General features: G+C 35.9%; 1 protein-coding gene across 1 annotated transcript in view; it reads left to right on the forward strand.

Moving 5' to 3' along the window:
• Positions 1 to 25,544, forward strand: part of LOC134654134 (uncharacterized) — a 42,166-nt gene that overhangs the window by 1,874 nt on the left and 14,748 nt on the right. Inside the window, exon 2 of the mRNA XM_063509583.1 lies at positions 24,045 to 24,268. Coding sequence (XP_063365653.1) covers positions 24,045 to 24,268 — 224 coding nt within the window. The remainder of the gene's footprint in view (positions 1 to 24,044; positions 24,269 to 25,544) is intronic.

Genomic DNA, 25,544 nt, shown 5'->3' on the forward strand with positions numbered 1-25,544 from the left:
ACATAATAAAGTCTCATAAATATATATATATATATATATATACGCACCTACATTAAAATTGCATATTTTCAATACAGTGATTTAGTTTTTAAGTAATTTCAAAATTAATTTAAAATCAACGTCATCGAAGGAATTAAAATATTTTATCAGTATAATTATCGAAGGTGATTTATTATTTTTATTAAGTATTCGTCGTAATCAAACGTTATCTTGTACCAATTTGATGTAAAGCAAGGTGCTATTTTACATGATTTGATAAGATAACCTTGTATTTTCTTCAATTACTCATTCGTGAGACTCGTGACTTCTTCTATTAGGTACAAAGTTTTTTATCTGCCATTGAGCATTTCATTATAATCACTAAACAACTCGGTAACAGAGCTAACTTATTAGAAAAACTGCCATGATTATTTATGAGGTGCAATTTTTCCTTCTTGTACTTAACAAATACATACTAGACGCGAAGCGTCGTTTCAGTCTTTTGCAATAAGAAAAAGTATCATGAAGTATATAATTTCCGTCCCTGGGAAAATCCCGAAAGGAAGCACATCTCACAAACAGGGTATTCGCACGTGGAAATTCCTCTGATACTGCACCTTAGGTATCTTAATACCTATGCTCGTATAATTTCCTGTAAGACAGTTTTAAAAAGCGTTTATTACCCAATTATAATGTTCCTTAAAATACTATATTGTACAGTCCATTTCACGTGACGATTCCTTTGATTGCGCATCGAATAAACCACTTCACGGTCATGGATAACAATGTAAGCAGAATCAGCAATCCGTCGTACAACTTTTTTATACTATAGCAAATTTACGAAAATATTTTTTTGCACGTAGGTATTTGCTTCATTGAATTGCATTCGTTTAAATTGCATTAATAGTGACAAACTGCCAAGGATATGATCATGATCATGCATTGGCCTCTTTCGACATGACCAGAGACTAGTATAGAATAGAATAGAATAGTTTATTTGTGTAAAAAAGGGTATAAATTGATGTTGCATAATATTGTTTCCAGTCCTTAATTTACCATAATACACGGCGTACAAATATTCTTAAATTACAATCTAATATTAAACTTCCATTAAAATGTCACGTTGAAAAATAATAAATTACAATTAATAATAAAATCATAAATTGACAATATCATTTAGAATTACAATTTGTCTAGTATAAAAATGTACAATCATTATAAAACATAGTCAATGTATAGATAATCATTATAATCAAACAATATATCTGTAGCCTATAGTTTACATAATGTCAAAAACTCATCAATTGAATAATAACAGCTCTCTGTCAAATGGTCAAACAAGTGCTTCTTGAATAATTTTATTGGAAGGGCCTTAAAATCGTCATTAAAAGTATTGAATAATTGTATTGCCATGCAATGTACGTTTTTCCTGCTCAGTGAAAGGTTTGTCCTGGGCATGTACAGATTAAATCGATGTGTACCTCTTTGAGACCTCATGGTGATTGTTTTAAAACACGTGGGGTGCTTTTTGACAAAAGTACATATTTCAAAGATGTACATTGCGGGTAGTGTCAATATTTTATTCTGCCTAAATAAAGGTCTGCAGTGGTCTAAATACCAAGCCCCAGATAGAGACCTGACACATTTTTTTTGTGCTTTAAATATGATATCAGCATCGACTGAGTTCCCCCATATTATCAAACCATATCTCAATAGGGATGACACGTACCCGTGATATGCCGAAAGAGCGGCTTCTTCCGAAACCACATTGCGAATACGATAGAGTACATAAACAAATCGATCCAATTTAGTGCCTAGGCTATCAATGTGGCTCTTCCAATTACAGAAGTGGTCAATGTTTATTCCAAGGAAAGATGCAGAATCTACTTCTTCAATTATTGAACCGTTGTACTTAATTTCTAAATCAATATGTTTACTTCGGTATGTCTGGAATTGTATCATTTTTGTTTTACTTATGTTAATTTTTAAATTATTGTTTTCTAGCCAGTCTATTACATTTACTAGAGCTTGGTTGATTTTATCATCAAATGCCGTATCGTCGTCATTTTTAATGAGCAGCGTTGTGTCATCCGCAAAGAGGATAGAATCATGGCTTACTACGTTTGGGAGATCATTAATATAAAGTAAAAATAGCAAGGGCCCCAGGATGCTGCCCTGCGGCACGCCGGTCGATGCTGGTGATTTCAACACACTGGTGACGGCTTCTAAGGTAGCTAGCGATCCAGTCCCACGCTGGACCTCTTATACCATATCTGTTCAATTTATGAAGCAGAATTTCGTGGTCTACAAAATCGAAAGCCTTGCTCATATCTAAGAACACGGCAACAATTGGTGTTTGTTTATCAAGGCTTTCAATTACTTCTCTTACTAGATGATAACACGCTAGAGATGTCGAGCTATTCTTTCTAAATCCGAATTGATTATTAGCTAAAATTTTATTTTTTGTTATAGTAAATAAGTATCTAAGACGAACTTCCATGCAAAACTACAATATTAGCGTCTCTTTTTGCTATTTTTCCATTCTAGCTTTATACGTATACATTCTTAACGTAAAGTCCGACTTCCTGGCCATTGTCGTATATGCACAAAAGTACCATTATCGCATTTTACGCTTATTATTTGTTAATGGCGCCATCTAGTTTTAATATTTTTAACCTTCTCCTAAGGGCTTAAAATGCTTAATTTATGCTTTAAATCTTTTTTTATAACTATAACTGTCAAGTCCAATTTTACGTTGTTTTAAAATTATTATAAATACTCGTAGCAAATACCTAACTTGTAAAAATAATAGTAAATGTCATCGACAATTTTGACCATTCTCGCCGCGTTGTATGGGGGGTTGGCGGTCTTCTTTATTTACTTTACATAATTAATCATTATAGCGTAGATACCTAAAGCAAAAAAAAATATTTTTATACCTAGGTACCTAATTCGTTGCACATGTTGCTTTACACCTGATATAATAGGTGTTATAGGTGTCACGTCTGTAGAGCAACATTATATTCAATTTGTAAATAGATCCAGTAAGTAAAATATCAAAGGTCAAGTGGCTTCTTATAAAAACTATTGGTATTGATCTAAGTGATGAGGAATGGGTTTTTCTTTTAAAGAAACTATTGTAATTGATCAGTATATATTGTAGTTTTTCTTTGAAAATAATTCACACTTCGTTTACACACGTATTTTTGGTTTGAATCCTAAAGCCAAGTAATATTCTCAAAGTCAAAGTCTTTCAAATTTCTTCACAGCACTGCGAGAAATAAATATTAAATGTGAATCATGTAAACAGTAAAAGCATGTGGCAAGGAAACGTTGCAATTACTGTACGAGCCATCGGTTCGAATATGTAGCTGGTCACTAGATTTGCATATCAATTGGCTGCTAAGACAAGATCAAGAGAACTGCCAAATGCAGATTGTATACGAGCGTCCGTATGGAAGACAGGGCTTTATGGATCGCAATTAGTGGAAACAACCATTAATCCAAACGTAGGTAGGTATCTTTTAACAGTCTATAACGACGATCTTTATCGATTATTAGTTACGTCTTAATAAACAAGTACCTATTTGTAAAATGTAAAATCGTAGATTGACCCTTTTGTGTACTTATTCAAAATTAGATAGACAAAGTGTCATTCAATAGAACTTGCCAACTATGTAAACAAACATTACTAGTAAATTGACATTCAGTGTCAATTTTAGTATGGCGGTTTGTTTACATAGTTAGCAAGTTCTAATTGAATGACACTTTAGATAGAATACTCTTTATTGGCACACCTCAATAAAAAATAACAAAAGAAAATAACAATTGATTAAATGTAGAGGCAGACAACAGGCGGTCTTAATTAGATACAGTAAAATGACATCATTTTTTATTCAGGCATATTTTGTACCTCTATAAATAAAAGTAACTTTAAACCAAAAAAGTCAAGATTTTTATCATGAATAACGTGAAATTTATCTGCTATCCACGATGGCATACATAAGTTTACTTTTTGTAATTCAAAATACAAAAAGTGATATTCAAAATTAGAAATAATAAACCGACATGGCATCAACTTTATTTGTGATTCTGGGAATTACTCGTAAAAATACTTATGAAAAGGAGTGAAGCCCTAAAAATAAAGAACTCTTAAAAACAATCAGATTTAAGTATACATTCTATAATACCATCACGCAATAATCTCATTAAATGTATCGAATATTGCATGCAAATTCTCGCGCCTTGTAAATGGGACTTTATACAACATTTAGTACCTAACTGCATTAATAGGTACTCGTACTTATCTTACATGCAATCAAGTAAAACGTACCTAATATTTACCGTAATTAACTAAGTACGCTTGACTATCAGCAGGTATTTGGTTTGATTACATCATGTGATAAAATGCCACGAGAAAAGAGATAACGGCCGCGAGGAAATAAGAGTCACAAAGATATTTTTATCTGACACAAGAAATTATGCTGGATACTTAGGTTCTATGTAATCTGACTATCTTTTATAAAATATAATATATGGTAGCCTGTGGAAAACCCATAGCCACTCCTGCAAACCACTTAGTTGGTTCCTCTTTTGCCCTCTCTATCGTTCGAATTTACACGAGTGATTAAGAAGAATGTAACGAAATTTCGATTTTCGAATTTTTCGATTTTGCCAGTAAGGGCCTCAGTACCCTTACCATGAGTTTGACACTGATATATTCGCTAGCAAGTGCGTAAACTAACTCACAACACAATGCATCTCCCTCGTACTGCCATTGGTGCAAGCGTGATGCACTGTGTGTGGGTTTTAGCGCAGTCGCTAGCGTTTAAGGCCGCGTATAACTCATGGCGAGGGTACAGGTTTGATTAATTGTACTGGAATACTCTAGTACGCGTTCCAGAGAGATTGGTAAAAGTCGTGCAACCTGAGTGTAAGTGGACATCGAGCCAATGGGAGGCAAAGATCTAGTCATAAAGGACTACTTTCATACATTTTCGTAAGTTTGAGGTCCGTACTTTAATAAAAAAAACATGATCAACCTAGTCTGGGGAGAATTTAAATTAACCTTTTTAGATAAATAATTTTCACATTTCACGAACTAAATTCTGGAGTGTTAAAGCCACACAGAATCATCTGTGAATACCTTTATAAATAATACCTTTCTTTATGGGTGACAAAATGTTAAACGAAAGAAAGTGAATAGGTATCTAAAGTGTAAAAGTGTGTCAAACAATGTAAAAAATTTACTGATCAGTTTCTCTGGCGTGTTAATTTATTACTAGAAGCACCGTTTCTACATATTTTAGCACCTATTCCGATATACCTACATAAACTTACGTCAACGGTGACAAACGGAACGAAGAAACGTCTACGGTGGTACGGGCATATTCAGAGACGACCTTCTGAACACGTGGTCATTTGGTCAATGTAGCCTCAGCGATACCTACGACGACGCGAGGAAGCGGGAGACCTCCTGCCACTTGGTTGACGACGGTGGAGAAAAGCCTGAGGGAGCAAGGCATAAATTACGCACACATGGCACTAAATCGTGCAGAATGGAAGAAGAGGACAGGGAAGGCCGACCCCAAGTAAATGGGATAAGATTTGGGAAGAAGAAGAAGAAGACCGTATCGTCAAATATGAAGACAAATCGTATTACTTCTAAATATTTATTAGTCAAATTAACGCGGCTAACGCGCCGCTTTAAGCGTTAGAAAAGTTATAAATACAAGTCATTTATACTTGTCATGAGTGTCATGACACTCATCAAAAATACTCAAAATTTTCTTCTAAACGTTTCATGATCCGTGCCATTACAAAGGAAACAGAGCCCGTACCATGAGTGCCCGTACCACTGACAGTGTCAAAACTGACATATACGCTATCGAGAACGTAATTTACTTTCTATAGGTACATCTCGCTCCAACTAATAGGCGAGTACGAACGAGATGCATATTAGAAAGTAAATTACGGTCTCGATGGCGTTTATGTCCGTGCCAAACTGGTGGTAGCCACTCTGGACAGTCATATTATATTATGTTACTTAAGCAAAATAACAAATAAATTAATGCGTATTTTAACAAGTAGTGTCATCAATAAAATTCATCACACTTAACAATGAACACCGACATAATTTTTTTGTGTCGCAATTAAACCTGTAATACGAATAACACAGCGAAAAAACTAGTAATGCAAAAAATAGATACGTGTTACACCTGCCGTTATAATTATATTGATTATACAAGGAATGAAATTATATTTCCGCGTAGTTTTAAGTTTAAGTTATAAAAAAAACCGGCCAAGTGCGAGTCGGACTCGCGCACGGAGGGTTCCGCACCATCAACAAAAAATAGAGCAAAACAAGCATAAAAACAAGCAAAAAAACGGTCACCCATCCAAGTACTGACCCCGCCCGACGTTACTTAACTTCGGGCAAAAATCACGTTTGTGGTATGGGAGCCCCACTTAAATCTTTATTTTATTCTGTTTTTAACCGCCTTCAAAAAAAAAGGAGGTTCTCAGTTTGACCCGTATGTATGTATGTATGTATGTATGTACGTATGTATGTATATTTGTTCGCGATTATCTCGCGTTTGGCTAAACCGATTTTGATGCGGTTTTCAGAAAAGTGTTTCTTACATTCCGGAGAAGGTTTTAGTATACATAGATCTGAGCTGATGCCGAACCCTAGCTGTACCTAGTGGAACTCAGGTTTGGTGCAACATAGGCTCACGCTGTTTTGGTCATCCGACACACCTTGATGAGCACTTGGGAGAGCAGTACCCAAGATAGAGCTGATGCTGAACCCTGGATGTACCTAGTGGAACTCGGGATGTACCTAGTGGAACTCAGGTTTGGTGCAACATAGGCCCACGCTATTTTGGTCATCCATCACATCATAGTCAGCACTTGGGAGAGCAGTACCCAAGATAGAGCTGATGCTGAACCCTGGCTGTACCTAGTGGAACTCAGGTTTGGTGCAACATAGGCCAACGCTATTTTGGCCATCTGTCACATCTTGATGAGCACTTGAGAGAGCAGTACCCAAGATGGAGCTGATGCTGAACCCTTGCTGTACTTAGTGGAACTCGGGTTTGGTGCAACATAGGCCCACGCTATTTTGGTCATCCGTCACATCTTGATGAGCACTTGGGAGAGCAGTACCCAAGATAGAGCTGATGCTGAACCATTGCTGTACCTAGTGGAACTCAGGTTTGGTGCAACATAGGCACACTTTGTTTTGGTTAACCGACTTGTCGTCGTGTGCCTATGTTGCAGAGTTCCACTAGGTGGGTCGATGAACTTTTTTCTAACTGCCTTTAAAAAAAGGACGTTCTCAGTTTGACCCGTATGTATGTGTGTATGTTTGTTCGTGATTATCTCGCGTTTGGCTGAACCGATTTTGATGCGGTTTTCAGAAAAGTATTTGTTACATTCTGGAGAAGGTTTTAGTGTACAGTACATGGATGGTTTGAAAAACCAATTGGACCCGGTAGGTGGCGATGCTATCGGTATACCTACTAACAAATTTATGTTGCTGAAACCGATTTAGATAAAATAGTGGGAGTGGGAGTCGGCCTCGGACTGGGACTGGGAATGGGAGTGGGAGCAATATACATACAAATCGTTTAGCACCAAAACGTCATATTATGTTGTGTCGCGATTATCATCGAGTTAGGCCATCACCAACAGTAGATAGTTACTAGCCCAAAACTAAATGGGGAGCCTAACTAGTATTTTAGCCCAAAACCTAAAATAAATGAAGTACCTACCTATCACTAAAAAGTAAAAAATAAAATAAAAATAATAATTAAAAAATTAAAAATAAACAAAATTAAAATAACTTAATATAATAACTTTTTTAAAAAAGGGAACCGGCTTCAAAAAACCAACCCACTGAAAAGTACAAAATATTTTTTATATGGCACCCTTTTACGTGTCCAACTGTCCAGTCCCTATCCCGTCGTAAAGCAAAATTTTGTCAAAAAGTAATGAATACCTAATAATAAGAAAATTAATAATCATCCGGGTAATTACTTAGTTTTTGAAGGCGGTGCCAAACCAACAAAAACAGTCTTTACTACCAATCAGAAAAAAAATACGAGTACGTAGTTACGTAGTACCTACAAGACCTAAATTAATGAGTAAACTAAGTATGTCTTTATAATGCAAGTAAGTGCAGCGTTCTTCGTTGTCTAAAATATCGGTTCTCAAAATTTTTGGTTTGGCACCGACTTCAAAAACTAAGTAATTACCCGGATGATTATTAATTTTCTTATTATTAGGTATTCATTACTTTTTGGCAAAATTTTGCTTTACGACGGGATAGGGACTGGACACGTAAAAGGGTGCCATATAAAAATTATTTTGTACTTTTCAGTGGGTTGGTTTTTTTAAAGGGGTTCCCTTTTTTAAAAAAAGTTATTTAGTATTTGTTGTTATAGCGGCAACAGAAATACATCATCTGTGAAAATTTCAACTGTCTAGCTATCACGGTTCGTGAGATACAGCCTGGTGACAGACGGATGGACGGACGGACGGACGGACAGCGGAGTCTTAGTAATAGGGTCCCGTTTTTACCCTTTGGGTACGGAACCCTAAAAAAATAGGCACTGTAAAAATAGACAAATATTTTTTTAAGTTCGCTAAACGCAATGTTTTTGTTAAAGTAATTTTTGAGAACATAAAAATATACCGCAGCTTGAAAGTATGTGCTTGATAATACAGCCCTATTATTCTTTATTTTTAAAAATGAGGACGGAACAAAATTTAATGACTACACTACACAAATTTTATTGATTTTCAAAAAAACGCGTGATTAATATTGCGCATCACGAAGAGGAAAAAAAGCATTGGAAACCGAACACTAACTTCGGCTTTCTTAAAACAGCGTTCGCGGCTGCAGGAAAATTCAATGGACACCCCATGTTATTGCGTTGCAGGCCTTTAAGATGGGAGTAACCTCTTTTCTTAAAGGTTCATTTCAGTCCGGAAACGCCGCGGGCGGGCGACAGTTAATTCCACAGTTTAGCTGTGCGATTTAATTTGCATTATTTTGTTTTGATTTTGTGTGATTTGGTTGAATTTAGTTGTGTGTGATTTCTTTAGTAAGTATATAATATCTAAGTATACCAACGCTAATAAGAAAAGAGACAAATCTTAAGGGGACGGTATATGATGTTTTCGATTTAGAGCTCACTTTGTGCAATCAATTTGTTCAAGAAATGTTTAATAACTGCATTAAATTATACGTAAATTTGTTCACGAAGAAGCCGTGTACCGGCTCTTCATGGCATAATATTTTTTATTTGCTGTAATTCTCTACAAATCGACACTAAAAGTATCCAAAAATCAAAATATGGAGTTCCGTTTGAGCAACACGCATTACAGTTTTGCCTTTAACAGTAATTGAGTTGTTGTGTGATTTTGAAAGCTAGATAACTAAACTAGCAAATTATTATCTACTTATATTTTTACTCACAAATACAACACAGAAATTCAATCCCAAATGTAAACTTTCATACAATTTCCATACATTGACGACATCACTTAAAATTCTTCTTCGAGTCAGATGGCCGCTGGCCTTGGATCGAAGCAGACGTGTACGTCGTCGTAGCTCGTTTTTGACATTATTTAGACATTTCATCATATACGCATACGAAAATGTATACCAGTAGATAAATTGTATTTCAAAAAATAGGGTAAAGAAATTTATTTAAAATTTGATTTGTTGTTATTTACAGGTCGTAACGATCGAAAACAGCAGTAAACTATCCTAAAACAATACGATTACAATTGAATTTAAGTAACTTGTTCCTTCAAAACCCGCTTAAAATGAAAAAAGTTTAAAGACTCGTTTTACTGATTGGGATTGATTTTCATTATGCTGGTATCAATTTTGCGTCATTAAAAAAAAGTATATGACTTCTGTACGTCAATGACATTTGATGTCAATTGTAATCTTGTATTTACGTTAGAGAATATTATATATTCATTTAAATATTACTTACCTATTAATACGAAGCGTAATTCGTTTAATACCTGAAAGTCTTAGTGCCTACACCTACTTTGTTGCCGTTCGTTCCGTCTATATGTGTGCGATTACGTGCTGTTCTCAATAATCAAGAAACAAGCCATAATCTTCAAGAATAAAATAACAGCAAGACCAGCATTTAGTACTAACTAGTTTTTGCGGATTTGGAGACAAGAGATGAAGCTTACAGGCTTAATACCGCTGCGGTCTGGTTATTGTTATGTGTATATATCGAGTATTATATAAATTTACTATAAAATAACAATGTTTTATTTCAATGACATTATGTGCGTAGGTATGTATGTTTCGGTGATTATAAGAATTTTGTCCACACAATAATTGTGCAAAGCAGAGACTGCATCATGCTTTCTTTACGGTATAAGCGGTATGGTACCGTTATTATTTATCAATACCGGTTCGTTTTGAAGGTAAAACTATACCGGTTGAAATACAAAGTACGGTACCGGTATAAAATTACAGCAGGGACAACCATTTTTATAGGTGTACAGTCAGCTGCAGAGAAAAGGTACGACCAGATAGATAATTGTATGCAGGGGTGGTACCTTTTCTCTGCAGCTAGCTGTACCTAAACCATCATTGACCGAGCGTTGGCGAAGGTCTCCGTTTCAACTTGGGCAAAAATGCTTTCGTATGTCCGAATTCTTCTCCTTTGCATATCACATTTCTCAACTGATTCTCGTGAAAATTCGGTAGTCCGATATAATTATTCGGTTTCTTTTTTTTTGAACAATTTAAAATAGGCAGAAATTGTCATAAAGGACTTAAGCGCCAGTAGGGTCTGTGACACTTAAGACCACTGCGATTATTAGGTACTTACTGGCCCCTATTTCACCACGACCACGGTGACAGGTGCGACAGTTGTCGACATCACTGTTGCTGACGTCACAGGCCTCCATAGGCTACGGTAACCGCTTACCATCGGACGGGCGATGTGCTTGTTTGCCACCAACATTTTAATAAATAAATAAACTCCATTATATTGCCACTAAAAAATTCTTATTTTGCGAAGCTAATGACAATTGTCACAAGAAACACGGCAACTGTATCGAAATTGCGACACAGAACTCATTTCCTGTCAAGACTTATCGAAAATTCTTTGAAAAATCTTGTGACAATTGTCACAAGATTTTTTCGCGAGAGAAATGTCTGTTTTATCCGATATAATAAAGTTTTTTTTTTAATAATAGGTACAATGACGGTGGCAAACACGAATACGGCCCGCCCGATGGTAAGCGGTAACTGTATTATTAAATTGTACAACGGGACTTAATCGCGTATCTAAGTTTTAAGATTTACCTCCGACGTTTCGAGGACGGCGTTGTCCCCGTGGTCTCGGAGAAGACTGGCTTAAGTTGACATCAGCATCTTATAACCGCGCGAGTTTTTCGAACTACCCGCACTTGGTCTTGTTTATCCGCTTGAACGTTTTGCGGTTCCGTTGTACAATTTAATAATGTGTAAAAATCGTGAAAGTTTAAATCAGTGTTAGCGGTAACTGTAGTCCATGGATGCCTATGGCGTCAATAACAGTGATGTTTTTGTCGTACCTGTCACCGTGGTGAAATAGGGGCCAGATTAAACCGCGCCGCGTGGAACGTGAGGTGCATTGGGGTAAATGCATACCATTCACTCAAGGAAAATAATCTCCCTTATACGTAAGGTCACTCGTGTCTGCCATTTTGTTAAAGCCAATTTTCACCGTAACTACTGGACTAGTTCAATTGAAATTTAGTACACATATGTCAAGTAAGGAAGTAGTAAGTCGGTGATCCGAAGATGAGTAACGTAAATAAATGAACTTTTAACTTTGCGGCGATTTTTGGTATCAGGTTTGGTATCTCACATATCAGATATAATACATAACTATAAGTAGGTGAGCAAAAATGTACCATAACCTAACTCAGAATTGTATTACATAAATACATATACAAAAAATAGTTCAACGCCAAAAGATTAATGGAAGACCTATGTCCTATAATAGGTGAGTTGGTCTTAAACAAAAAATATGCAATAAAAATGTGTAACTGTGGAACCCATAGTGAATCCTACTCGTACATGATCGGTTTTTATATTATGTACCTATAAGATATTTTCTACTTTATACTTTATAAGTGTACCTACATAATATTTACTTATAAGCAGTTGTCACGTAAAATATTTGTAGATTTTTTTGGAAGTATGTGTCACATCATCATCATCTTCCTCGCGTTGTCCCGGCATTTTGACACGGCTCATGGGAGCCTGGGGTCCGCTTGGCAATTAATCCCATAAATTGGCGTGGGCACTAATTTTTATGAAAGCGACTGCCATCTGACCTTCCAACCCATAGGGGGTAAACTAGGCTCTTATTGGGATTAGTCCGGTTTTCTCACGATGTTTTCCTTCACCGAAAAGCGACTGGTAAATATCAAATGATATTTCGTACATAAGTTCCGAAAAACTCATTGGTACGAGCCGGAATTGCAATTCGCACGCTCTTACCGCTAGGCCTCCAGCGATTTTTTTGAAGTATGTATAGCACAAAAAAAATATTTAGAAATGTAACATTTAAGGTAGGTAATTAAAATACGGTATAAACATTATTGGAGAAGACTTGGAGTAAGTGTCATAGGGATCTACATTCGATGCGTGGAAAACAAGTTCTTTTGTCTAATTATAATCCATCGGCAATCACGCGAGCGCATAAAACGAAAATCATTTTTTTTTTCACTCCCTAAAACTCCCTTAACCTAATAACAGTAAAACAAAAAATAAAATATAGAGGGTTACCAACCAGCCAAAGAATTATAAGTAGATATATGCACTTATCCCAACGCACCTCACGTTCTACTCTGCACGGGGTTCATTGCCGCTCCTACCGCCGTAAGTAACTATCAACACCTACATTATCAAGGCTACGATCGAAGATAATCGCTTCAGCACTGAAATAATACCGGTGGAATACCGGTATAATATTTTTTATTTTAATTGTATTAATTTAATAGTGAAACAAAAGGCGAATATACCACATAAAAGTAAATCGGTAAAGATATTAGGGGTACATTAGCCAACACTGTTTCCATATATTTTCAAATTTTATTTTGTCCGCCTTAATTAAATTTTGCACCCTGCCGGAACTTTATTTATTTAAATTCTCATTTAATTGATTTTGAGCCTTATGAAAAGTCGTATAGAGTAGTAAATAAAATTTTACATCTGACTTAATGACATCTGGTTTTATTCGGTTTAACTTTAGAAAACGCGTATCTCGACAAAGCCATAATCATAATGTAGAAAATTGTCAACAACCAAATGAATTATTAGAATTTAAATACGTCACGTGTGACATGAACAGACAAGGAAAGCAAGATGAAATGTATTGTTTCTCTTTCTTCTTTCAATGGAACGCTTTTCATAAAAGGAGGCCACTAAACTCAAAACGCTATCTTAAAAAAAACTTGATGGGTCAGTGACCTGTCCCAGTAAAGTGAGGTAGTGTGCGTGAAGTGCGCTTGTGTGTGAAATGGGGTAAATTGACAGAATCTGAAAATTTACCCACCTCTACCGTCACCTTAAGGGATTTATGAGCATGTGAAAGTCCTCAGAATATGACATGAGTTCGTGTCGACGGTCCAAAGATCGATTCATCTTAACCGGTACACTGGGTGACCTAGATTCTGATCTAGTCTCGACAGTTCCTAGAAATTACCTTCCTAGAACATCTCAGCTCCAATATAGCTATGCCTCAATAAGAGCTTTGCTTTTGCACAACAGCAGAGAGAAATAAGTAAACTAAGAGTGCTCACTCCATAGATCAGTTTCCTTAAATACTTTTTCTACTCCCGTACTTTTATTTGTCATTTAAAGGGTCGTGCACACACCTTTAAAACCCTACCTTACAGTTGTCAAGACAAGTCTTTAGTCTATTCCCCAAAAAAGCATTTGTGCATACACGCAGTATCTTTTTGGCACTTTTTCGATACTTCGTGTAATGACCACTTAAAAAATATTGTATGAAATACATTGTTGCCAACCTTATTTTAAATGTCATCTCTAACAAATAAGATAACCTTATTTTAAATGTCATCTCTGACAAATAAGTGAACCATAGTCATGTTTTTTTTTAATTTAATTCATTCTTCCGCCCGTACCCGCCATTTTAGCTACTTCTTTCTGAATGAAAAATATTTATTGAATTTACAATTGTATTTCAAAGTAAGCGCTTGGTCGTAGAAAAAGTATTGTATGCAACGTTGTTTAATTGTGTCAAAAAATACTCGTGGCGTCTTTATGAACAATTTTCGGCTTCGCCTCAAATTGTTACTCACGCCACTCGCCTTTTTTGACCTCTCTTAAACAATGGTTGCATAAAATACTATAATGTGTAATAATAAAGATTTCGCAAAACTCGCTTAAACTTTATAAGGGTCATCACTAATCCTAAATTTTAGATTTACCTATCTTTTAAGTTGTATTTAGTTGTTATTTTTGATTAATATCTGGTAATAAGCTATATCCTAAATGCATTTTTATTTTTAATATAATTTATATATACTTATATGAAGAGATCCTCCAAAAATTCAAATGTATGCAAGAACGTGTTATTATAAAATCCACTCACTTAAACAACACACAAAATGCATATTAAAAAAAAACAACATTCAATCACGGGCAAAATTGAAAACAGAATGTTATCCCGCAACACGAAATATTATTAAAGATCGGAAAATCAAACCAATTAGCGAATAATTATGAAATTAATTAAGCACGTCAAATGCACGCTGGACAAAAATGGCTGACACACGGACGTCCGCTATTACCATTCCTATTTAAATTCATTGGAAGTATTCCAGGCATTTTCCAATGGCTATCACTGCTATCAGATCTATTGTTATACGAATCAGAACGTCTACCAAAAAATACAGTTAAAATTAGGAAGCTGGGTTATTAGCCTTGCAGGTACAGTCACCTGCAATAATATGTTACTCTTCGAAGGCCGCAAAAATATGTGACACGTTCTTATGGCTCTACAAATAAGATCGAGCCAGATTTTTTTGTGGCCTTCATTAAGTAACATTTTATTGCATGTGACTGTACTTTTAAAAAGTATGTAGGTACCTAACTACAAGAGTAAAATCTAAAGACACGAATCACCTTGTAAGGTGATTTTTCGTAGACGTACTTAGTATGGATACCTAGGTAGTCTACTCCTTACTAAGTCTTGGGTGGACTACTTGGGTCACATTGCTTTATTTTTGTAGATGTTGTACACCTGGCTTAGTCACTTATGTTGCTGACACTACCTCACAAAATTGACAATATTCACAACAAACAAAATCCCAAGTTGAGGTTGATTACAGTTTCTTACCATTTGGTTAATTAAAGTCCAAAATGATATTGCAAATGGGCAAGTAATTGAATATGTCACTGACTTAAAAATTATAAAATTTAAAACGCTGATCAGATCTTTGAACCATAAAGTTAAAAATGCGCGTACAGTTGCATTAATATCAATTCGCATTTTAGCAGTATGTATAATGACTAGTCAAGTAGTCACAAGTAGGTTAGTTGTTTTGACAAAAAATACAATAATTTAGAGCCTGCAAGTTGGTAAGATCCCTTTAAACGGGATAAATCGCCTTCCAACTTATAATTTTTTTTTTTCTGTTTGGCAATCGAGTAGATATGTACAGTTAGCATCAAAAGTATTGGATTGATCAGACTACGCGTTAAAGGGTCTACCATTCTCTAATAACTTGAGGTGTAGGGTGTAGAGCACACCTTGCCTACGGTTAAAATAAAATAAGAAAAATACGCTCGAGCGCGGAATGTCCCGCAGACGTATTTGGCCGCAGTTGAAGCAGTCGCGACTTGGAGGATATAATCAGTATTTAATAGGCACCGTTTTAATCCACATAGTTTTGATCGTTAGCGGAAGTACATCTATGGTGCCATTTTGTTACCTGTCGGGTGGTACAGGTACCCCGTATCAATCGCTATCGTTACATCTCCCAAATCATTATTCATAGATCGTTATAGGAAGATTGACAAATTTTATCGTTTTATCTTGTCCTCGTATGCGATGACCAAGGAAGACGTGCCAATAGTCCATGGATCTGGCTAATAAAACGTAGGTACATATAACTATAAAGCATAAACCAACAGCGTTTGTAGTATGTGTTATTTTTATAGGCCTTTGTGCGTAATTCATTAGCTTTTATATATGGAACATGGTCTTATTAAATCCTGTTTCTAAAATTACACAAACGGTTTCCAGGATGAAAACCCAAGCCGGTTGCGCCAACCCCAAAAAAAATGCTTCGATATGTAAAAATGTACAGTCTGTCATTTACGCATTAACTTAGATATGTATTGTAAATTATTGGAGTTACAATTGAACACTTTACTTGGTAAATTCCGGAGCCAGAAGCGGAGGAATGACAAATAATGATCATAACCACTTTATAATATTTCAAACTTTCGCGTTTTGAACACATATTAACTCACATTTATAGACGGGTCTAACGCGAAATTTATTCACATACCTTTATTTACCGACGTTTCGACACAGATTTCACTGGTCATGGTCGCGGCTAACCACCACCACCACCAGTAACCACCTTTCGCATGAGGCCAACCTCATAATCATGAAAAAAACCTCAATCACCCAGTATATCTCTGTTTTGCGAAGAAGAATAGATTTGCAAATAATTAGGAAAGCCTGTAACCTGAATAACAAAATAAATAAATACAATTTTGTAAGGGGGTTGGTTATCGACGTCGAATCGGCGTCGAAGCAGACAACAATTCATACTGTGATTTTTTTAAATGTTATTATGGCTGGTGCCGAGTCCCAACTTGCGAGTAGAAGCAAAACCAGCATAGCTAACAACAAGTACAACATAAGCAAAGACAGAGTATTTTCGGCCTGGCCTCTGAAGCCGATTCAAAGTCGAAAAACATAAGGCACTCTTATCGCGGCATACCTACTGTCAACAGAGGCTGTCAATCAAACTTGAAACAATCGTACCTAATTGAAAAGATATGGATAAGATTAACAAATGATATTAATAAGCGATCGGTTCCGTAATTTATTATATTTATCTATAATTTAAGTTTTGTGTAAATGTGCTATGAAACTCATTGTGAAACCCATACTTGTACAAACCATATTTATTGTTTTCGAATTTATTTACGAAAAGTTCTACGTGCTTTTAGCATACCTATAGGGTATGCTTTATAAGAGATTTTGGATAAATTGGCAGTATATTAGGTATTTTGAACCTATACCAATCCTACATGCAATTTATTTCAATAATAAGTATACAAATTCGTCGCTGTTGAAATACTGAGTATCTAAAAATTTATTTGAGTAAACGTTTGAAGAGCCTTCTCTCAGTCTAACAACATTCAAGTTCTGTAACAAGTTTAATATAACTCAAGTTTCGACTCGATTGTAGTCTATTTAAACTGAATTACCTTTTAAAGACTCTGAAGTCTCGAGACTTAACAACTCTTACCGTAACAGTGGAAAACAATCCAATCCTGCGGAATGGATACGCATTCTTGCCCCGCTCGCTCGCCCGCCTCTGTGAAAACTGCTGTGGTGCTCAGGTTATTAAAATAGGTAGTCTTTGTTTAACGCACAAAACTTTACAAGGGAGGTATTTTATTAGTATGCTATAGCTTGCATTTATAACATATCGTAACCCTTTTTTTACAAATATAATACAATGCCATTATTTACGTCGCTCATTATTATAAATACTAGCTGCCATAGCGCTGTGTTAGTAATTGAGCAGCTGTAATAAGGCTAAGGGGTCATCCATTAATTACATCACACGTTTAGGGGGAGGGAGGGGGTCAAGAAAATGTGACATATTGTGACACGGGGGAGGGGGGAGACACAAACTTTGTGACGTCACTTTAACTTCATAAGTAACCGAAAATTTATTTAAATTATTTTATTCGCTGTACATTTAAATAACAAGTTTTTAAAACGATAATCGTTTTTATTTGTTTAATTTTATTTCCTAAGCAGTTTTGGGTTATAAAATTACTAATATTTATATCGTCAAAAATATTTTGCTAAAATATTAATAATACTTAGGTACTTACTTAATTCGATTTGGTGATTTCGTAGAAAAAATGTGACGTCACACTAGGGGGAGGGGTTTGCCAAATGTGACCAAGTGTGACAAGGAGGGGGGAGGGGTCAAAAAACCTAGAAATTCGTGTGACGTAATTAATGGATGACTCCTAATACTATGACTTTGCCTCTTCGTAAAGGCCTTACTGGCCCTTACTGAATCGCAGTCTCCATAATAGCGGCACTTTAGATGTTTATTAGTAGACTAATTAGTGTTGGTGGTGAAAACCAATACAAATTCGATTTTACCGCGAGCACGTTCCGCATAACAGTAAACACAGGAATTACCTACAGTCATTAAATTTAATTAATCTATGAAAGACCAAAACGTGCGACTGATAATTACTTGGACGAGTAAATATCTACTCAATCAAATAAAGGTGAGGTGAAGTTGCTAATGAAGCCATTAGGTATAGTTATATTCCTTTGTTTTTGGTATTTCTTTAATTTTCTCACGACTGAATGAAGACGATATAAGATATCAGTTTAGGTTAGGGTGAGAGGTAGGTAAACGAATAAGTAACTTTATTCCTAGTTTTGAATCGATACAGGGGGCCGATTTTTTAATTTCCAGCGCACAATTTCGTGTCGATCCCTTCAATATATCTCCACTACTAGGCATTTAAATTCTACTAATAAAATTGAAAACGAGTGGTCAGTACCACTAGATTCCCAATTTCCCAATCGCTCGTATTTTAAATATTAGCATTTTGCCTTTTTCCACAGGTTATAGAGTGACGAAATCGAGCGATAGAAATTAAAAAATCGGCCCCCTGTTATGATTTCTAGAACGGACTTTGTTAATAACGATGTTCTTAGAGAACTGTTTTGTTTCCCTACTACTTTATAATGTTGGCTTGGGGTGTTTTTTAATATTTGAAATCATAATCAGTACAGCACCACGCCTTCATCACACCTCTATCAAACTCGAATCAATGTGATTAAGCTGATAGTGATAACGTTTATGACTACCTGCTTATATTATAGTAATCTACAGTTATCAAACTACTTAAGTTTTATGATAATCATAATAAAACTACTTGGTACATTGTTACAGATGATAATCAGAATAATTCTAAGTATGTATTACTATTTGCATAAGCATTTTTTTGAGGTATGGTCGGTACGTCAGTTTTGCTATTGCACAGCGTTTTACATCATGATACTTACTCATCGTGGGGCCGAGACCCCTCACCAAAGTTAAGATTAAATTCCGATAGTTATCTTATAAAGGGGCCAAAAGTACCGCTTGTGGGCACTGTACTCTTTGTATAATGGGCATTATTCTCTTAATATACGATGATAAAATAATTTTTCTCTTAACATACGGATGATAAAATAATAGTAGTTTATGCAACAGTGATATAATAAGGGTTCTTAAAATTCAAGGGTCGAAGTTACAAAACGAGACGTAGTCGAGTTTTGTAAAAAAAGACCCGAGAATTTTAAGAACCAATTATGAGCTGTTGCATACATTACTTTTTCTATGACAGCTGCAGCAAAAAAAAAAAAAAAAAAAAAGAGTTATTATTAAAAAAAAGAGTTATTATTAAAAAAAAGAGTTATTATTAAAAAAAAAAGAGTTATTATTTAAAAAAAATTGAGTTATTATTTAAAAAAAAAAGAGTTATTATTTAAAAAAAAAAAGAGTTATTATTGTAAATGAAAACATACCTCTTTCAATCAAGATGATCGGAACTTGTATCTTTAAAAAAAATAAAGCAGTTGTATTATACTCATAAGATGACTGCTAGCAGTCATCTTATGAGCCTATAGACAAAGCATTCAAATGACATTGCTTTAGATATCACTGTCAGTCATTTAATTGACACATTTAAGTGCTGGAGTAGAAAAATGTATTTATTATATAGGTACCATTATTATAAACTCCCAAAAACATGCATACAGAGTTTCAGTTAAATATAAAATTATTCATCGTGACATTATTTTTAATACCTAACTATTCACTCCGTCTCAATATTTATTCTTGAGTGCCAATATTACTTAACAAAGCTTTCTTGAAAGGTAAAAGCCCGTCATTTTGGCCGTCCCGAACGAGCCTGAAATAATAACTATTGAATATCCAAGATGAAGATTTAGGTAAATAATTGAACAGCCGTTCTATAATTATCGAAGGTTTGAGAATTTTATTGAATAGAGTCATAGTACCAACACTTTTATCTTAGAAATTATGATCAAAATTCTATGAAATGGGTTTTTAATCTGTTAATCCATACCTAATCGTTTACCAAGTCAAGCTTAAGAAATATATCACTGAAATGCCGTATTTTCTATGTTTATAGGTAGGTACGTTAGGTCTTTATATCATATCTTTATTATTATCCTTAAATTTGTAAGTCTTTCTTATAACTAGTTCGTATACTCAGGAGCAATAAATATTATATAACTTTCTGTGGATATGTCCATATGAAATAACTAAGTGCATGTGAGGTACCTATGTGTGTGTGACCCATGACTTGTGATTTATCTCAGCACAATGATGTACCAGCGGGTTGTACAAAAAATATGCTTGATCATTGTTTAGTTTTATCTAGTAAGGTTTAAAGAATACGTTACGAAAAACAGGCTTTTGAGTAATGTTGATGTCATGATTTCTTTACCAACTCCGATGGAAACTACCTATTACATATAACAAAAAACCGCTGACACATTTAGTATGTAAATGTATTTCAAGCGATTGTTCTTTAGCTCAACTACAGAGTGATTATGAAAATAATATAGTTCATTCTTTAGTTTTACAATCAGAACTACATTATACTAATCAAATCTACACCTTCATACAAATATCATGCGTGTGGTAGAGAATGCCATTTGGTATTAGTCCGGCATTTGTACAGTTGTATATATTTTGTGCACTAAAGTTTAAATAAATAAATAAATCATGGGCTCACGGCGTCGGCAACATCGAATCACAAATCGAATTGTGTGACCGAACCGAATTGCATAACATTTTGTTAAAGAATTTAAGGTTGTCGCTCTTAGCTCTCCTTTATCGGTCCCGTATTGAGGTGTTTTTATCCCGGTGATGCTTCCGAGAAACGCAGGTAGCGGGCAATTAGGGGGTTCAATGAACGAACCTTTTTTGGCGCCAAACGCCGTCTTGAATTGCATAATTCCGTTATCAGCCGGTAAGTTGATAAGTTACCGGTCAAGTTGAAGATTGTGAGTTATTCTGAAGCTTAAATTTGTACCCTTAAAGGTCACATAGGCATGCATATTCTTAGCTGATATACATGATAATAATTATGTAATTATATAAACTTACAACCACACACCATTTCGTTTTTTTTTGTTGAAATTAAAGAGGTACGTCAACAACATGTAATTAAACAATACGGAACCCTAAAATCATATAATTTTCAGTTTTATAAGAAATCTGTAAATATCCGAGACCAAAGAAACTCAAGATATTTATGTATTAAATTCCGGAGGTTACTTTACAATCCTCGACTAAGTATATCAAGTTTTTTTTTGTTCAAATACGATATTGACGCGAAAATGGGTAGTTACCACGCATCAACTGAAGGAAAATCTATTCTATTTCCATTTTCCATTTCAATTTTCCATAATATGTAGCGAAATAGCTTATTTGGGCGTGGACGCGTCATTTTGCACGAGGCATCTGGAGTCAATTGGACGGCCCTCGCTGAATTGGCTTGGGATCAACGCAAACTGCCACTCATTGACGGAGAGCGCGTGGGGAAAACAAACATTAACGGAAAATATTACCTATATTTTGACAAAATTTGCTTCCGTTTCGTTAATATTAGTTAAAGTTATTTTACTTATTAGCATGACGATGTTGGGACTAAATAATAGGATTTTATCCTTCACATTAAGTTTTTGGGTGAATCAACTTTTTTTATTCTGTCCCGTTGTCTAAGGGACGATAGTGGCACAGTTTGAAAATGGCTTATAACTACCACAAAAATGCATGTTCCATTTCTTTTTTCAGTGATAAAATCTGGGTATGAATAATGTTTCTTTTGTCCGGACTAATTCGTAACTATTGCAATAAGTGACTTTAAAATCAACTTTGAAGAAAATCAAGAATCACTTTGTTCATAGGTAAATATCATTTCGTGATTGCTTTTAAACAATACACTTTGCCCATACTCTATAGGAATTAGCCTGACATAGGCTTTGACGACGTCTTCCATTCAGCATTCAGTTTCTTAGACATTGTGCACATGACGTCATGACCTGCAATTTGCGTGTTCACAGACTCCGTCTGCATCTCAATTAGTCTCGCCTACAGTCACAGACAATCCAACCTCTAGACATAGCATAGTCGCGCTACCCCCTCTGCCACACATACGGTAGCATTACTAGCATTACTCCATCTTCGAGTCAATCCCGTGCCGTGATTGGTCCGTGTCTTTGAACGGACCAATCACGGCACGGGATTCGCTCACCTCGTCCCCCCGCACCCCCGTATTTTTGGCAGCATCGGTTTCATGAAAGAATTGGCCTAAGCTCAGTCTAGAGGTTGGATTGTCAGTGCCTACAGTATTGCGTTACCTAACTGAAATCCTCTCAGAGTAATATTACAGGAAAGCATATTATCTATGCATGAATAGGAGCAAACTAAGATGGCGATTGATGATAATAGAATAGGCCATTGAAATGCTACATTTCACCTTGCATTAAATAAGGGACGGCTGATTTTATGTGTTAAATGCAGTGTTGTGAATAACGCTTATTTTTAGGCTTAAAGACTCGAGCACTCAGTCACTCGAGTCAAGTAAGTCTTGAAGACTCGACTATGTTTGAGAATTGTATTTATTCATTATACGCGTATGGATGTAAGAAATCGTCTTTGCCGCCTTTGAGGCGTTAAGCCTCGAGAGTCTTAAGGGTTCGAGGCTTTACGCCTCGAAAAGAGCGTTATTCACAACACTAGTTAAATGTGTTGTGCATATAAATTCCCTTGTCAAATGCAAGTTTCTGACCTTGAAAGCGCTCCAGGTCATTATGAATTCCTTAGAAATCCATTAAGTACTTATAGGTACTTCGTTTTTTTTAGCATTAGAAATTTGGTAAACAATCTTGATGTGTCTTTTAATTGAAAAACACATTTTAAAAATAAGTTACGGTAAATATGTAACAATTATGAATCTAATACGATCTTTTATAGTCTTCTGCTTTCATAAGTAATATTTAATTATTGATTTTGTAGTCTTTTAATTGTAAAGTGTTTTTCAATTAAAAGACATGTCAAAATCGCTTACCTTCTTTCAAGTTCTTTCTAATGCTAAAAAAACGAACTATAAGACGAAACAGGAGCTGAGATTTAAATATTTTAGGTAAATATACCCGTCTCGCTAACGGAAGCGTTTTCTAAAACTAGTGCGACAAGGACAAGGCGAAAAATCCTGCGTAAAAATCTCAAATATCGAGGTTTCGTACTCGACTGTTTCCTCCTCCAAAACTTTACCAATCGTAACCAAATTTGAAAAAGTAAATTATTATAAAATTATCTGTGTTACCGTTTTGCTTTTTTGGCTAATTGATATCAGTTTTGAATACCACGCCTCTCATTGCGGCATAGTCAATTAGGCCATTTTGGCCATTTTTGAAGGGCTCTAGCGCCTTAAAAAACAAAAATATCAAAAAAAGCAAAACGGTGCAACACAGATATTGACAATATTAATCTGTGTTGAAAAAATCATTGCTCTAGCTTCAAAACCCACGGAGGAAACAGTCGAGTACGTTTGTATGGAGAAATGACCACTCCTGTTGGCTCTTAATATCTGGGAAAACATATAAAAACCTCATAAATGCGCATTTTCCGAGATATAAGACCTTTTTTTGAAGCGAAGAGAATTTGATATCTAACCGAAACCTACACCTTTCCAGAACCTACCATCCATCGTCGTGTTGCTGGCTACAGCGGCGCTGTCATCGAGCACAGTGATCAAGCCGCCCGAAAGCGCCATCCCTCCCAACTTCGAGTTGCTCATCCTACACAACAATGACATGCACGCGCGCTTCGAGCAGACCTCGCAGCTCAGCGGGGTCTGCACGACGGCTGACAGGGAGGCGGGGAAGTGCTACGGAGGCTTTCCCAGAGTCGCCACTGTGTAAGTCAATATTTATATAACTTAGGTCATTCGCTGCTTATACAAACTTCGTGTTGCTCATACTACACAACAATACATGCACGCGCGCTCCGAGCAGACCTCGCAGCTGAGCGGGGTTTGCACGACGGCTGACAGGGAGGCGGGGAAGTGCTATGGCGGCTTTCCTAGAGTCACCACTGTGTAAGTCAATATTTATATAACTTAGGCACAGAATAAGTAATAGTATCAAACATCTGCACCCTAAAATTTGTATGCTTAGAAACAACATAGCATACAACTTTCAGGGTTCAGATTGTCATAATGCATTGCATACGTTGCGTACGTGGGATAAGTGTGTCCCTTTATCATACAGAACGGCCACGCACCGCCCCGCCCCGACTCGCATTACCTCGCCCCGCGACATGAAATGAATCTGGCGGTCTTCTGACGTACTCTCAGAAAAGCGACTTACCCAATGACGCCTGTACAGACGTGCCGTGTACACATATAAACGCAAATGATTTTTGATGTATGGCGTGTCCGCCTTGTGACTTAGGTCATTCGCTGCTTATACGAACTTCGAGCTGCTCATACTACTCTACAAATGCACGCGCGGTTTGAACAAACTTCGTAGTTGTAGCTTAGCGATATTTAATAAAGACACAGGGGAAGATAAATGCTATGGCGGGATCGCGGTTCTCTGTGATAATTACTTACATATTAATTTGTTACTGTGTCAAATGTTGGTCGTTCTGTCTTGAGAGAAGTACCAAACACTCAATACTATCTTTTTACGAAAGAAAAGAAGTACGTAGATAAGTAAATTATTTATCTACATTTTTATTACTGCTTCTCAGCTACAACTGCGTTTCCGCCAGAGATGCGCGAGGATGCGTAGCGAAGGATGTGTTTGTTAAGAACCAATAAAACCTTTCCTATCGTCGCTCAGCGCAGCTCTATAAGTGGGCAATATTCTATTATATTCCTCGCACATCTCTGATGGAAACGTAGCCTTATTATTTGTCTCCCCCGCTTTATATTAACCACAATACCCATAATAATGCTTAACTAGCTCACAGGATATTCTCATTAGAGTGCTTTGCTGTGATCTAAAATCAAATTGTACCAAATATGCACGACCGAAAAGCAACTTAAAGATATTATTTATAGAGTTCCAAATCCAAAAGTAGATCAAACAGTTTGTGGCAAGTGAACTATTTAGGTTAACGGTGACATTTCTAATCTCTAGACAATTACATAAATTGTATAAACTCAAGGGCGGATATAGTCGAGCGCC

Source organism: Cydia amplana, chromosome 14, assembly GCF_948474715.1.
Source record: "Cydia amplana chromosome 14, ilCydAmpl1.1, whole genome shotgun sequence".
Lineage (NCBI taxonomy): Eukaryota > Metazoa > Arthropoda > Insecta > Lepidoptera > Tortricidae > Cydia > Cydia amplana.